This window comes from Eubalaena glacialis, chromosome 10 (assembly GCF_028564815.1).
Source record: "Eubalaena glacialis isolate mEubGla1 chromosome 10, mEubGla1.1.hap2.+ XY, whole genome shotgun sequence".
Lineage (NCBI taxonomy): Eukaryota > Metazoa > Chordata > Mammalia > Artiodactyla > Balaenidae > Eubalaena > Eubalaena glacialis.
The window spans coordinates 97,989,209-98,005,359 of record NC_083725.1 but is presented as its reverse complement, the minus strand read 5'-3'; the positions used below and the strand labels follow the sequence as shown (position 1 = coordinate 98,005,359).

The window sequence follows — 16,151 nt, the reverse complement described above, 5'->3', positions numbered from 1 at the left end:
AAATGTTCTTTTGATAACACCCAGAATCACCAACCAGAATCACTTATGTTTTGCAAGTCCTGATAAAAGAATTGCTGCAGCAGCTGCTGCTTTCCCTCTGTTAGGTTCTGTGATGTCCTGTTTTTCAACTACCCTCCAGTAATCATGGCCCTCCCCCCCATCTTTTGACAATAGGATCATTAATTCCAAGGCTCTTAGTTTTCCACTTTTTAAGTACAAACCGCCTTAAATAATTTCTAAAATACACTGCTAGGACCCAAAGGGACTGGTACAGAATCCCATTCTGAAGAGAATTCTGTTTCTTATGTCCTTCTTCTATCAGAAGACTCTTTTGTTAACTCAGCCCATAATCCACATGCGTATATCGAATCTGTTGGGGTCAATAATGAGATGTAGGCCTGTTGGGTGTATTCAGTACAATGCCCAGGAGGTAGTAACCTTTTCAGTCCTAGCTGATGTCTGAAACTTTTCTTTTGTTGTCTGAAGACCTCCTCAAACCATGGATTCCCAAACTCCTTTGGCTTCTAAGTGATTGTTTCTTACATTTTTGCTTTAGAAGTATTCAAGGCTATGAGAATCATTGTTGAACCATAATTTCTAAAATGCTACAAGCTGTTATCCTAAATTAAAGCTTCTTTTATTCCAAACATCATAGGCATCTCTCTGAGAGACAGATAAAAAAAGAAGAGTATACACTTCTTACTTCTGTTTTTGTCCTATCCTAATAGGCCAGTAGTGAGACCTGAAATTGTTTTAGGAAACCTGAGATGTTTGCACATAAGTAAAAATAACAGCGTCAAAGCCTTCCCCAAGTTATCTTGGGCTTAAAAACACAAAAAGAACAGTCAAGGAATTCATATATAGACCATCTGAGCGATTGACTTTCTTCCAAAGAGTACAAGGGATGCCTTTCTACAATGCAGTGAGGAACAGAATGTGAAAAAGAAACTGGATTCGTCAAAGATCTTTATAGAAAACAAGAATTCCAAAGACCCTTGCACTTGTCATGCTTTCTTTCCAGATCCCACTACTAAGCATCAAAAGAACACATGCTTCTTCATACATTTCCATAAAAACACACAAATTACCCAAATGGAACCTCTGGGAAACTTTAACACAAAAACTGTATCTCAGATATTTTTAAACATTTTAACTTTTTAAACATTTTGGCCTTTTGGGCCACCTGACAAGTTAGCATTTTATTCCAATTTCTAAGAAATTGTGTGCAAATTTGGCAGCTTTTCATGCTCTGGGGATAAAAGAAATTACTGTGCGGAAATAGAAGATGTAGCCAATGTCTGCAAAAAGGTCTTCCCTATTCTCGGGAGTGACTTCACTAACTCAACTAAACCAGAACTGGTGACCGCCATCATTCTTACTTGTGCCTGTAGGATGCTGGGTCTCCTCTTCATCATGATATCCGTGGTGACTGAGAGAAGAGTGCGTTTCCTGGGTCCATTTTTCTCCATAAGCACTGGTGCTACTTCTGTCCACATCTATCGTGATGATGGTTACATACACTGTGACTATTTATCAACCAACTTTTGATTGTTCTGTTTTTTCATTAAAGTACATGCCATCTAATGGTTCGATGCCTAAATAGTACCTCTGAGTATCTCCTCTTAATACTTTTGAGTGAATTCACTAATATCTCCCAAGAGAAAACCAACAGGCATGGAAATTTCTTAATGATTACCTGTTATTATACTACAACCACTTTATCAAGAGGAGCACCACAAACCATTTTCACGTATTCATTTTTATAATGAAGCAACATAAAATATCTTGTGCCCAGATGATATAATTGGCAAATGACTCCTAAGCTGAATTGAGTATCCTCATGAAAGTTCACTAAGAATTTGTGATGAGATATTAACTGAATTTCCCACTGTGTCCCGATGATTGACCTTTGCAGCATCAAAGACTTTGAGGGAAAAAAAAATCTTTAATTAAGTATGCGTAGCCCATTACCAGTCATCCTTGTGGTTGTCTGAAGTGATACTTCTGGATTCGAATGGCCTGGGCTCAGGTGCGTCCAATCCTGGTTCTGTTGTGGGTGGTTAAAAACCCGTGGTGTGGTTGAAACTGTGATAATGATGATTGAAGTAATTAGGAGAATGTTATTTCTTGAGCCTTCACCACTTGTTTTGCATCTCTCTCCCTTCTTCAGTCTATAGAGTAATTCATCTATACCAGGCTGTATAGATGGTTGAGTGGAAAAGAAGGGAAAGCAGAGAGTGCCTTCAGCTTGATTCAGCCATACTGTTAAGCATCTCAGTGTCCTTTGCATTCTGTCAGAGAACACGTAGGGGTCAGAACATGAGATCTTCTGGAGAAAGCAGCCAAAGAAGCTGCAGCAGGAGGAAGAGCAGCTTTGAAAACACCAGCCCTACACCAAGGAGAACCAAAGACGTCAGCACTTTGCCTGTCCATGCAGTCTGTAATGACCCTCTGCAACTGAAAGCCCGAGGAATCGTAACACTGCCAAGTGTGCTACATGTAGATCCTCAGGCTGAAGAGTAGATACCTGAAAAGTTATACCATGATGACCAGTTTACATTATTAGTAGTTTTGGTGGGGAAAGAAACACCCTGAGCAGCCAGAGCTTTCCTATAGATGATTCTAACAAAGAATATCTACCTAGAACAGCCGTGTGATTTAGCTATACATTTCTGAATATTTATATTTATCAAACACCTATGGTATTCTCATCAAACACAAAGCATTTCATGAGCAAGCCATTCATAGCCAATGAAAGGAAACCAAGACGCATACATTCAGTAGAAAACACCATAGGTAACCAACCACCATCACAGCAGCTCCCCGAAGATAAAAAGGGGCATACATCCACCAGTGCCCTGATACTGTCACCCAAATGATAGGGCTGCAAGAGGAGATGCACCTGACAGAAGAACCATGACAAAATCAGAATCAATGTCTTTTGTGAAAGGTTATTTGCAAATACATCCTAATTCTTTCAAACTTTATTTTGATACCCAAATAATACAAAACTCTTTTCAGAACTATAATACTGTCAGCTCTATTTCACAAGTTAATAAAATCAGGTTTAGACTCATTAACTACATTCTCAGTAAGCATGAAAAACTGGCAGTTATCACACCCCTACAGAAGAGAGAGGGCATCCTGCTGAATTACGTGCACAGGTGCCAAGAAGAAAAGTGAGCTGAAATCGGAAAATATGCCACAGAGATGAAAAAATATCAAGGGAAGTTTTCCCCTGGAGCTTGATGATACGATTTATTTTCAGGTTGATCTGTTTGGCTTGCCACTCAAGAGGGTTTAGTTTCTCAAGTGTCAAGACCACATCTTTCCTGATGCCCGACTTAGAAGATGTGGCCACATCCTGAACCCAGCAGACAGTATAATAGTAAAGCTCCAGTGTCTTGGGGTATTTGGTTTTCTTTTTGAAGTAACTAAAGAGAGTTTTTTTGTTAGGTCGCTAAGCTCTGCAGGGGTGTCCAACTAAGGAATACACTACTTGAAAGCTTAGATATAAAGCATATAGTTCATCTCGAGTATTTGTTGTATCGATGTCATATACTCAGATGCCTCAGGTCTAAGCTATGCTTTTGGACCCCTCCCTCCTGGGGTGCTGTCTTTTTGGGGATGAAACCCTCAGTTTCCAATTGGACGGACAGGACTTCTGTGACCTCAGAGAGCTCATGTAGCACCTCAAAGGCACATCTTCTCTAAAAAAAAAGGCAGAGCTGTGATGGAGTCAGGTTCAGGATTCTCATCTCGGTTCAGCAATATCTCAGATCATGACAGGTATGTATAGGAAACTCAGTCATTTGGCAGAATATTAGACCAACCTTTGAATTTTTTTTAAGGACCTTTCAGCTCAATTTCCATCTCTGTTCTCAAAAAGTTTTATAATTGTCACGAATTTGGATACTATTATGCAATGGTTTCACTATTTGTTTTTAATAATTGGCACTGTTATATAGCTCAGCTTTAACACATAAATAAACAAAACAGAAAGTATCTGAGGCATTAGAAATTTTATAAAAGATATTTTTTCCATTTCTCCTCCAAATATATTTTGGCTTCCATTAAAAAAAAATCAGTTTTTTCCTTCATAATCTCATCAAGGTATAATTAACCTGTGATCATAGGCTTATGCTCATTTTTCATATTAACTACTTCCTAAGATCGATACTCTTGGGCATCACTCAGATTAATCGATAAGCCTGGCATAGGTGGTTCTACAGGAATTGATTATTCTTACTGGTGCTGGAGATAAAATCTTCATCATCATCAATGCCTGATCCAGAATAACTGGGGTGTCTGTCACTTTCATCTTCATTTTCTTCAGTTGGCTCCCAGCCTGCTGAGATGATATTTGAATCCATACCTGTTGTGGTGACTTGCATTAGTGGCTGAGCTGGATGCCAAGCAACCCATTTGACAAAGGAAGAAAATCAGGCACAGAATGTATAAAAGAATTCCCAAGATCATAAGAAGAAAGTGAGAGATTTGACTTCTATACCCCAAATTCTTATATTCTGGTCTCTGAAGCTAATGTATAGATCTAAAAACAACTGGCTATGATCTTTATACCTGAACACTCTTTTTAAGGAAGTTAAAAGAATAAATATGGACATAACCCCACCAAACAAGTAAAAGAAAAAAAAGGCCAATAAACACAGCCCCATGCTTTCAGATGCATTTATTATTAACTTATTAACCATATGCCATGAAAGCTAGGGTGTCAAGAATAGAACGAAAAGGTTTCACATGTGCCTATTTGTTTTATCAAGCCACCTTCAGTGAAACCTTGGAATCTAAACACGTCAGTCATTTCTAAAAATCCCTTAGTTGTATTCACTATTTGCTATTCACCCAGCTATTAGGTTTGATCTTCTCTAGCATTCGATTACTGTAGCTCTGAACGCAAATGAAAGCTACACTGCAGTTCCCATCAATACTTTAGCACGTAGACAAAAAAAAAAAAAAAAAAAAATTAGTCAATTAACAGAGAAATTTTGCGGGGCATTTATTAGTCAACCAAAAGGGTTGACTAGAGTGGATTGCAGCCAATATTTGGGAAAATTCTCACTTTTCCCCTTTTGGATGCAATCCTAGGAAAGGAGATGGAAAGCCTCCACCTCTTCGCAGTGGTTACTGTAGATGTCTCTTTACTCGAAAGGGGTTTCCTATATTTTGAATGAGATTCGTGCTATCTTTCAGAATGACCATTTATCTTTGCATCCTATGAGTATTTATCCCAAAAACAGTTCCATTGATGGAGATTTTTGTTAGCTCTACCTATGCTATTTTATTTTCACATGAAAAGTCAAGAACTTTTTATCACTTCAGTCATTTTAGAACATCTTTCAGAGTCAAAGTTTTGTTCTGTCATTGAGAAAGACCTAGCCCCCTTTTCCAGCCCCCGTATTAGCCTCCTCTTGGGCTACATTAATTCTATAGAATAGAAAGAAGAAATCTGCTTATTAGTACTAGAAAGTCAAACACATAGATCTCAGAGTCATGAAAAACATTTGTGAAACCAGCATGAACTTTAGCCTTTGACAATATCCCCGAAGTCAATGAAAATTATTGAAGACTGCCAAGAAAACATATGAAATGAGATAATAATAACTCATTACCAGCCATAATTGTTGTGGTGTGAAGATGAATCTTGGATGTTGATGGCTGAAACCACCAAGAAAACCAATCCTGGGCTTCTTGCCTCTTGGTTGCTGTTTTGGAAGTTGTACCACTAGTGCTCATCAAAGCTGTTGTGGGCTTCCCTGGTGGTGCAGTGGTTGAGAATCTGCCTGCCAATGCAGGGGACACGGGTTCGAGCCCTGGTCTGGGAAGATCCCACATGCCGCGGAGCAACTAAGCCCGTGCGCCACAACTACTGAGCCTGCGCGTCTGGAGCCTGTGCTCCGCAACAAGAGAGGCCACGATAGTGAGAGGCCCGCGCACCGCGATGAAGAGTGGCCCCCGCTTGCCGCAACTAGAGAAAGCCCTCGCACAGAAACGAAGCCCCAACACAGCCATAAATAAATAAATAAATTAATTAATTAAAAAAAAAAAAAAGCTGTTGTAACCATAATTGAATTGATTGTTGAAAGGTTAATTATCAGTGCCTAAGAAATAGCATTGTATGTGCTTTCACTCTTTTACCACTCAAGAGTCATCTATACATGATACAGATGGCGGAAAGAAAGAGAAAAAGCACAGAAGTTCCATTTCTTTCCAAGGCCCAAACCAGGGTTCACAGAATGTCAGAGATGGAAGGACCTTAAACAGCATCTGGTTCATGCTCCTCATCTTGAAGATGAAAAAGCTGTGCTGGACAGACCTTGACTTGTCTGAAGTTAGGATGATTAAACAAGAGAGAAGTCTCGAGGAGAGCATGAGAACTGTCTTTGAATTTTGAAAAGCTATAACATAAACAAGGGATTAAATTTTTGTTTGTGTTCCTAAAAGGTCAAACTAGGACCTGTGGTGAGAATTTCAGGGAGATCAATATTCTTCCAGATGTTAGATTTAAAAAGGTAATAATCTGAACTCTCCAACAATGACAGTATTATACAGAAAGTATTATAACCCCCATCATCAGAAAGAGCACTTAGCAGGAAAATTGTGTAAGAGATTAAACGATTAGAAATGTTGATGGAACGAGACCATTTAAGATCCTCCCCACATCTGAGAGTCTTTGATTCTAAAGGATGATGATTCCTAGCCCATCATCTTCTACACATTCTATCTTGGTCAACCAATGTCATCCTCCAAGAATTTAGGGTATGACATTTCTGCCAGCAGTCCCACACACATAGCCCCAGCAATCCCTGATACGCGGAAGAAGGACACGTGAGGTGGAAGCCTGAAAGAGATGCCATTCCACTTTAGTTGGCATCCAAATTCCCTAGCAGCCTTGCCCATGGTCACTTTTACATCAACACTAGATTTTGCAAAGCAGAACAGAACATTTTGAGACCCAGTTTTTGAAAATAGTATAATCAATCAGGAAAGACAGACAAAGATGAAGTGACCCAATGATCTCACTAACAAGACCAGAAGCAAGAGTCTTGATTTGAAAACTTCCAAAGACTGTCATTTCTGCAACCATGATGTGCATCAGAAGAACAGTAGAGAATAGTAGATAAAAGACTGAAAAAAGTTCAAGCAGAGAGGCTGAAACCATCATTAAATCGCCAAGTACAAAAGTAAAGTGAATTAGATTTCTTTTTTCCAGTTATCAAGAAAGCCCAGAAGTGTCCCAAGATGAAGTACTGACAAGACCTTTTCCTTCACAGTGTTTGTACTATGAAGGTGAACATTGTCAACATTTTAAAAATACCATTTTTTAAATTCTGCAGTCAGTCTCTCTCTCTCTCTCTCTCTCTCTAGCATTATCTTAATCAGTATGATATGCAATCATAACATCAGTACTATTTTCCTCACAGGAGTATTTGTCAAAAATACAGTTTATTCAATGTATTATAAGCTAAGCAAATGTAAAGGACCATTTTTATAACTCTTTTTCTGCATAAAAAATGCTTAATTATTTTGAAATATTGGCCATATCCTCCATCAATGAAAGTTAATAAGTGAAGATACGCTTATAATATCCCATTGTTATAGACTTTGAATCTTTTTTCCGCAAAAGCTCTCAAACTCTCAAAACACTTTACAGTGATTTAGAATTAACAGTCAAACAACCAGGGAGCTTTTTAGAGGCCTAGATTTTGATATAAAGCAACAGGTCACTTCCCACACTTTATAGTTGAGGTATCAGATGTCCAAACAATTGTTCAGGGCCTATACTTTCCATGTGTAAATCAGTATTTTCCTCTATTATTATTACTGGCTGTGATAATTAGATCAGTGGAAAGTAGGAGTATGCATTTTCTAATAGACTTCTTTTAAGAGGACATGTTCTGAATTAATCTCTTAATTGAAGCTCTGAAGGAAAAATAATTCTGATTCTATGTGCATGTTGCCAAAGGAAAACAAGTAGGACATTGAGCAGAATCCAGTCATGTCCCCAGACAGCGGGCCTCTCTGTTAAATGAAATGGTTACCAGATCCTGTTCTCACTAAGGATGGTGACAGAACATCAGTAGGAAACTTCGGCATGATAATGGTGTCCTTTCCCTTAACATTGAAAGGCTTGGCATTTAGGACAACAGATAAGCAAAAGACATAACAGTTTCCCTGCCATTGCTGTTGTTGTCTGATCCTGAGTCTTAGGCTGTGAATTACCAAATGAGGACCATATCCAATTATTTTGCTCCCGAGCTGCTGTATGGCTGTTTGAGTGCACAGCTGAAGTAACTAGATCGATTATGAAAATATCATTTAGTGAGGTCTTTCTAGAAAACCTTCACTCTCAGTCCTGTCTATATAAAATGTATGTATATATTATAGAGTGAAGATTAGAGAAGAGTGAGGCCTGATTTTATCTTTCCAGTCTCCTAAAGTCTCTTAGAATCTTAGGACAACATCAGAAATGCGAATTCTTTATGGATAACCACAGAGTGCTACCCATTCTTCAAACTGAGACCCCTGAATACAGGCTCAGAACAAAACCAAGTAGCAACTGAATAACCCGTGATGGAAAAAATATTTTATAGCTACCTGATTGGGTGACCCAGCCATGAACTGGATCATTCATTTATTTTTGGAATATCTTTAGAGGTGCTTGCTTGTATCTTTTGGATCTGTCTATCATTTTACCCAGGAAGCTTGTGATGACAACTAGCATTTCAAAGTTCCACCCACACTCATTAATCTCAAGTCAAGCTTTATACTTGAGCAGGAACTTTGCAAAGGGTGTGTATTCAAAGTGTTGAAATCAGATAAAGCTTTGTCAAGTATCCATCTAACACTTTCTGTCACTTTTAATTCTAATTCAGAATGTGTTTCCAGAAAAGAAACACAACTGCCCAAGTTAGAGAAATTCTGGACTCTATTCAAATTAGAGAAAGGATAATCGGTGCTATTTTGCAATTTGAAATCTCCCACTTGACTCTCAAGCTAGACTTGAGTCCAGAATGTTTCCCTGTAGAAGAAGAATCATCAAAGATGATCAGGATAAACATCTAAACCAGCTGAGATTTTTAAAAACCATTTTGAGTCATATGCACCCTTGAAAATCTGATATGTTATAGCTTCTCTCCTCGAAAACCAGATCCTACACATACGTATTCTCAAAGTTTTGCATATTTTTTTTGGTGGCTCTTAAATAGTTTATGGCCTATCATTGAACCTACTGGATGTCCATGAACTCCAGGTTAAAAGCTTTGACTCTATACACACCCAATGTCAACTACCTACACAATATGCTCTATGCTACAAAGGACACATTTGCACAGAATAGACTAGAGAAATTGAAACCAATTTCACCACTGATGCCCCCAGATAAACCTGAGCATCCCCTTGGAAAATCTGCAGACACCACATTCTTACCTCAGTAACTTTATTAAAGATGCAGAACTCTGGCCACCCTCACCCTATAGTACATCAGATAGAGACCAACAGGAAGCAAACATACAAAAGCAAGACAGAAATAGGCATTATTTCTGTCTTCCTAAAAAGAAGTGTATGAGATTTGGGGAAAATGAAAAAAGCTACTGCCTAGACAGCAGAGTTTTCAATTTTCCCCACCCAAGTAGACCATGCCGGACCAAAAAATAAAAATAATGATAAAAATTAAAAAAAAAAAAATATATATATATATACACACACATATATATTTTTCTTTTACACCCAGAAGACAAGGAAATAGAGCGTTCCAAGGCAGGAGTCTGCTTCCTGAATTAGTTTAAGTTTTTGGATTCCAAAGAATTCCAGATCACCAATAGAAAAAAGGCTGATGACATACCTCCAGGAAAGCACTTCCAAAAACAACATTTATAATAGAAAGCCTGCTGGAAGTCAAAACCTACCCAGATGGTCGTTCTCACTCGCTCTCCCTATTGCCACCCACTAAGGACCCTTAAGGATGGAATCAGCCACACAAGCCAAAGATACTCTTCTCTGTGCTCAGCCAGCCCTCCTCTTGACCTCTGCCCTCCTGCATGCATTAGGGGAGATTTGCAATCACTCCCTCCTGGTAAGTCCCAACTCTCAGTCCAACACTCATGAGGTTTTGGAATTCTCCTCACTGGGCTTAGAAACTATGGTCTATTCATGAACCAGTGCTAACTTGTTTGAGTACACCATACGCTACGTTCAAGTTTCTACCTGAATCTTTGACACCTTTCTTCCCATGAGCTGATTTATTTGGTGCTGCCGTATCGGGTTCTATAGCACTTCCATGACTCTCAGGTTGGCTCTGGACTCACTCTGCTGGACATACAAGTCTCTCTCTTCCTAAACTACTGAAACTTAACTAAGTGCTCTGGAGGAAAGCATGATTCTTTTCTCAAGCCAAATCCTGAACTATTTGTAGTTAAGTAAACATACTTACCTAAATCATTTCCTTGATTTCTGAACAGTATATAGGCTCCATGAAGGTAGGTCCAACTCTGAGTCCCTAGTAACTAGAGCAATGTCTTGCACAGAGAAGACCCCAAATACCGGTTGAATGAATGACTAGGTTACTAATCCTTACTTCTCCTCAATATTACTTTCTAATGGTGTTTACCGATAGGTCCCAGGCATTAGAATAGCTTGGTACGTAGTAGGTCTTCAAAATATGTTTGCTGACTAAGGCAGGAGAGGTGCGGTCCTTTAAAAGATGTGCTATGAATGTTTATAAAATGTCCTCATTGCCTTTTTTAAAGGACATGCGAAATACTATTTCTCTATAGGCTGTTAGCAGCTTGAATGTTAATTTCATCTGGTTCCCACAAGATATATTTTGTCACTATTTTCTTCTTTGGTGGGAAATGGTACTTTAGGATAGACCCGATCTGCTTCCTGCTGAGACCACCAGTTGTTGCGTTTGCCAACATCTGACAAAATTCCATGTCCTGATGATAAACCCCTTCAATGTGGCTACTTTACGAAGGCAGGGAACTCAAGAAGCAGCAAGTAACTAGCAGCCCCACCTGCCTGGTTTGCAGAAGCTTCTCTCGAGAAGGGTTGTCCATGGAATTACAGACAATACAGTGACACAATCTTCGGAGAGCCAATAATCTGGGAAATCATGGGAAGTTTGAAAATATCTGCTCTTTGAAATGTTTCAAAGAATCTGAGGAGAATGACCAGAACCCAACCCTACTTGTATCACCCTTCTCAGCAACATGCTAACAGAAATTTAAGACACTGTTGAGAAAGTAACCTTACATTAAAACCTAAGTGTTCATCGACAGAGGAATGGACAAAGAAGATGTGGCACATATATACAATGGAATATTACTCAGCCATAAAAAGAAACAAAATTGAGTTATTTGTAGAGAGGTGGATGGACCTAGAGACTGTCATACAGAGTGAAGTAAGTCAGAAAGAGAAAAATACCGTATGTTAACGCATATATATGGAATCTAAAAAAAAAGGTTCTGAAGAACCTAGGGGCAGGACAGGAATAAAGACACAGACGTAGAGAATGGACTTGAGGACATGGGGAGGGGAAAGGGTAACCTGGGACGAAGTGAGAGAGCAGCATTGACATATATGTACTACCAAATGTAAAATAGATAGCTAGTGGGAAGCAGCCACATAGCACAGGGAGATCAGCTGGGTGCTTTGTGACCACCTAGAGGGGTGGGATAGGGAGGGAGGGAGGGAGATGCAAGAGGGAGGAGATATGGGGATATATGTATATGTATAGCCGATTCACTTTGTTATAAAGCAGAAACACACCACTGTAAAGCAATTATACTCCAATAAAGATGTTAAAAACAAAAATTCCTAGTGCTCTGGTGATTTCCCTGGCTTCTGGGTGATGAGGAATAGAAAAGGGCCCCGTCTAGAGCATTTGCAAACCAGTAAATTTCTGCCACACTCTTTGAAGACCCGAGTTCCACCCCTCAAGAGCCATAGCCAGGAAGAGAGAAAATCCACACCGTACTAGGAAAGCCGCTCAAGAGACAGATGCCCTATTTGAGCGTGAATAATCCTCCACAGAAGGAACGCAGCCAATCCGGAAACCTGTTTTAAAACAAACCATAGGGGAAAAGCAAAGAAGGAAGCAGAGAAGGAGACAAGGGGAAAATGTAAACACTTTCCAATGAAACTGAAGCACCAGGGCCAAAAACCCAAAGAAATCTAACGCAGTGCTTACATATTTGCACTCTAGCTGTCCCAAAGTAACGTTACCCACATAACCAAGCGAGAATTAAGAACCTTCCCCTACCAGCTGGGATAGCAAACTCTTAAGCAGATTAATTTGATCAGGTAACTCCTTCAGGTATGCTTCCTTAGACCAAAAACAAAGGAATTGTTTAGCAAATCATGGGTGGTGAATATGACTAATTATTACTCAATTAATAATATGAATATAAATCAGGTTAAAACCTAAAAATATAAAATTAAACTGAGAAAAGTAGCAGAGGAAATGGCATGCATATGCTATGATCACAACTTTATGAAAACAATCTTATCCACAGATGGATACGAACAAGAAGGAAACATGCAAAAATGAAAATAGCTTCTGCATCAGGCTTGAATTGTCACCATATCTCTGGGACAAGAGAACAAGGGAAGTTCTTCTGAAAAACTTCCAATATGGTACTTCTCGTAGAGGAAAAAAAAAAAAAGGTAGGCAGTAGCAGTCAATGAATACAGTGCACTGACAACCACGGCAGCCCGCCTCCCCAGATGATGTCACCACCTTCTAGAGACGGAGGCAATCAACGCATGAGTGAGGATCGCTCAGGAAAGAGCAGAGACGTTTTTTGCAAACGAATCGCTACTGGAAAGCACAGTGATTCATTCTCCTTACTGGTAGTCGAGGTAATCTCTGGGTTGCTGGAGACCCGGGGACTATCTTGGTCCAGGGTTGGGTACACGGTTGGAAGATGGGTGTGGAAGATGTTGTAGCCCCCTGAAGTGCTTCTCTCACTGGAGGATCCACTGCTCATGTCCTCCTCGGGAGCGGTGCTGGGGTTGATGTCATCGGGGTTAGTTCTGTATTCCCCTTTCTTGGTGTACCGGGTGCCATCACGGTTAACAATAGCTGGGAGACAGAGGAGGCACTTTCAGAGCTTGACAGCTGACGTTTTCAGACCGTAGGAAAACTGTGGCTTATCTTAGAAGACTTCAAAGCTATTTTTCTTTTTTATGCAGCAAAACAACACCTAACTACCTCTCTAGTTGGGGGGATAGAGTGACCGATGCACTAAGAAAGTGAACCCTCCCTGCCCACCCACACACCCTGGAGATGGGGAGGGGGAAAGAGGGTGTGTTTGGGAGTCCCCAGGTTCAAATCCCAGCTTTGTGTGGCTCTAGACAAGGTAGGTAACCCTCTGAGCTTCAGCTTCATCATTTGTAAAATAGGGATGATACTACCTTCTGCTATGAGCACATATGATATGCTGTATGGAAAGTGCTTAGTGTAATATTCAAGGCAGAGTTGGTGCTCAATAAGTGATAATTCTCCTGCCTGGTCCCTACCCTCCCTTCTCAAGTGCATGTAATATTTGTTGCTATTAATTCCATCTATTTCGAGAAAGGATTTCTCGAAATAGGAGACAAAGAAGCGATCGGTCTCAGCGGGGAATATACAAGCATAACTCATTTATTTGTGCTTCACTTTATAGCTTCACAGATACTGTGTTTTATACCTTGAAGGCTTGCGGAAACTCTGCGTTGTTAGATAATGGTTAGCATTTTTTAGCAATAAAATATTTTTAATTAAGGCATGTTTTTAAAAACATAATGCTATTACACACTTGGACTACAGTATAGTGTAAATGTAATTTCTATATGTGCTGGGAAACCAAAAAAAATTTATTGCAATATTCGCTTTATTCGCGGTGGTCTGAAACCTAACCCACAATACCTCTGAGGTATGCCTATAAATTTAAAAATCCACGAAGAATTAAATTTTCTAAGTGGCAAATGTTGTCAGTTTAAATGAACTCCCAGTCCTGGCTAAGAAATCAGCATGCTTAAATATCGACAGAGCCTCTGCCATCTTCTGTGAAATTCAACCTAAAATGAAGAAGCACGGATGTATACAAAGGTCAAAATCTTTGGTTTAAACAAGCAGATGACTAGATTGACAGGAGAAAGAGCAAGAAGGACTTCTTTCATTGTTCTCCTCTAAATGTGTTTGTTGCCTTCAAGCGTGGGTCATTCACTGCACAAGTGTGCATTTAGCAGAAATGATTTTCTGCTGTATGGCATTGGTAGGACTAAAGAGTCTGTCTGTCTGCCTATCTAGATTGCCCAAGTAGAACTATTAATAAAACATAAATTTGAAAACATTCCAAAGTCTCAATCACCCTAATTATCTCTGCAGATAAAGATCTGACAAGAAAATATGACTAAACTTGAACAGGTCTAGACTTTGAGAGAGATCCGTGGGGACCAAGGAAATGGGGCATTTATTGAGCATCTACTATGGGCCAGGCGTGCATCAGACACATTATCTTTCTTAATTTTCATGACAAATTTCATATGTTGTTTCATTACTCGGATGAGAAAACTGAGGCTCAGATCACCCGGGTGGTAAAGAACTAGGATTTCAAACCAGGCCTGATGTAGACAGCACACCTCACAGTGCAGGCTTCCCCTTCCTTTTCCAAGGTATAGGCCAGGGGCAATCTCTTACCTAACTGTGGGGGGCTGGAACTGTGTGGTCCAGGAAGATTCTGGTCCCCCTGCCACCATCACCACTGTCCCCATGCACACCGAGGGGTCTGGCTCTTAGGAGGCAGAAATCCAGCCTCCTCGCCACTGTGATACTTCTCAAAAAATGAGGCTCAGAGTCGATCAGATCAAGGTTAACAGGTTGACCTATTTGAAAGTTCTGGCTGAAATATTCTGTTTTCCGCAGTGCCAACTGCCTACTTCTGAGGATAATCAAGATGGTTTTAGGTCGACATGTTGTAAATCATGCTGAAACGCACATCAGGAAGTTTATATCCTTTATTATCATTTTTCAATACTCCAGTTAAATCAAACAGAAAATTTGGGGGGCCAGAAGGTCCCTACCCCTAACACTTATCAATCCCTGTCTCTGAGAGAGAGAACATAGCTCAGACTCAGAGCCTTCAGCAGCTAGAATTTAAGAACATCATTTAATTTTTCTTACATTTAAATTTATTTTTAAGGTTACCTTTTACTTATAACCAGAGATGTTGGCTTTCCATGTGCAGCTTTTTAAAAGTATTTTAAGTAGAAAAGAATGGGTCAATTAAATGAAAAATATCAAGTAAATGATAGTTCTGTGTCTACAGAGATGCCAAAAAAATGTGAAAGTAGTTTTCAGATGACTGATGTTTGAGGAACAATGTATTGGGGTAAACCAGAGAGCAGTTCTAAGTCATCGAAGGGAAAGGGGAAGGGATGGTAAATCATAGCCACTGTCCCTAACCTTAGGGAAATAAGTGCTATTTTATAAAACATAGAAAATGCACCTCATCCTTTCTCCAAGAATAGGAAAACTCAATCAAGGTTAAAAGAGATACGTACTTATGGTAATTGGTCCTTCAAAGGCATTGGGCAGGTCTGTGACTGAGGTACAGTCTTCTTCAAGGGGAGCTATGAAGTAGAAAAGAAAAAAAGGCATGAGAACTTGAAAAATATAGGAGCCTAATTGATGTCCATTTCTACTAGTTAGGATGGTATTTTATTATAACTTATCCCAAATCATTCTCTTTTTCTGAAACTTAAGTTTCCTAGGAACTTCTCTGACCTTGGTGACGCATTTTCCACTTTTATTTTGCTGCACACATTTTTGGAAGCTTTCTTGTTCCCCTCCCCATGCCAACAAATTCATTCATTAACAAATGTATATGTTCTATATCAAGCATTGTGGAAAGCTGGGGATACAATGGTAATAAGATAGACATGGTCCTTCTCTAATGAGGTATACATTAGAAGTTATTTTTAATTTGTTATTATAAAATTAATATGGGAATAACTGTAAAAATGTTAAAATAAAGAAATGTATGAACTATAATGAGGAAATCACGTGTAATCCCAATAATTTACAGAAATGATGGAAAAACACAGCTGACAAATGCAATCAAATGCTTATCAACATGAACAGCATGAGA

At 39.4% G+C, this 16,151-nt stretch overlaps 1 protein-coding gene across 18 annotated transcripts in view; it reads right to left on the bottom strand.

Annotated features, from left to right (window-relative positions):
* CD44 (CD44 molecule (Indian blood group)) overlaps positions 1 to 16,151 on the bottom strand; it is an 87,598-nt gene that overhangs the window by 25,230 nt on the left and 46,217 nt on the right. For 8 of the 18 annotated variants that reach the window (XM_061201588.1, XM_061201591.1, XM_061201589.1 and 5 more), the window contains exons 4-5: positions 15,565 to 15,633; positions 12,869 to 13,102 (exon numbers count right to left, since the gene is read on the bottom strand). In XM_061201588.1, the coding sequence (XP_061057571.1) occupies positions 12,869 to 13,102; positions 15,565 to 15,633 (303 nt within the window). Of the gene's footprint in view, positions 1 to 1,379; positions 1,497 to 1,971; positions 2,086 to 4,249; positions 4,376 to 5,630; positions 5,802 to 12,868; positions 13,103 to 15,564; positions 15,634 to 16,151 lie in introns of all 18 variants that reach the window. The other 10 variants (XM_061201585.1, XM_061201581.1, XM_061201578.1 and 7 more) reach the window with 5 other exon arrangements.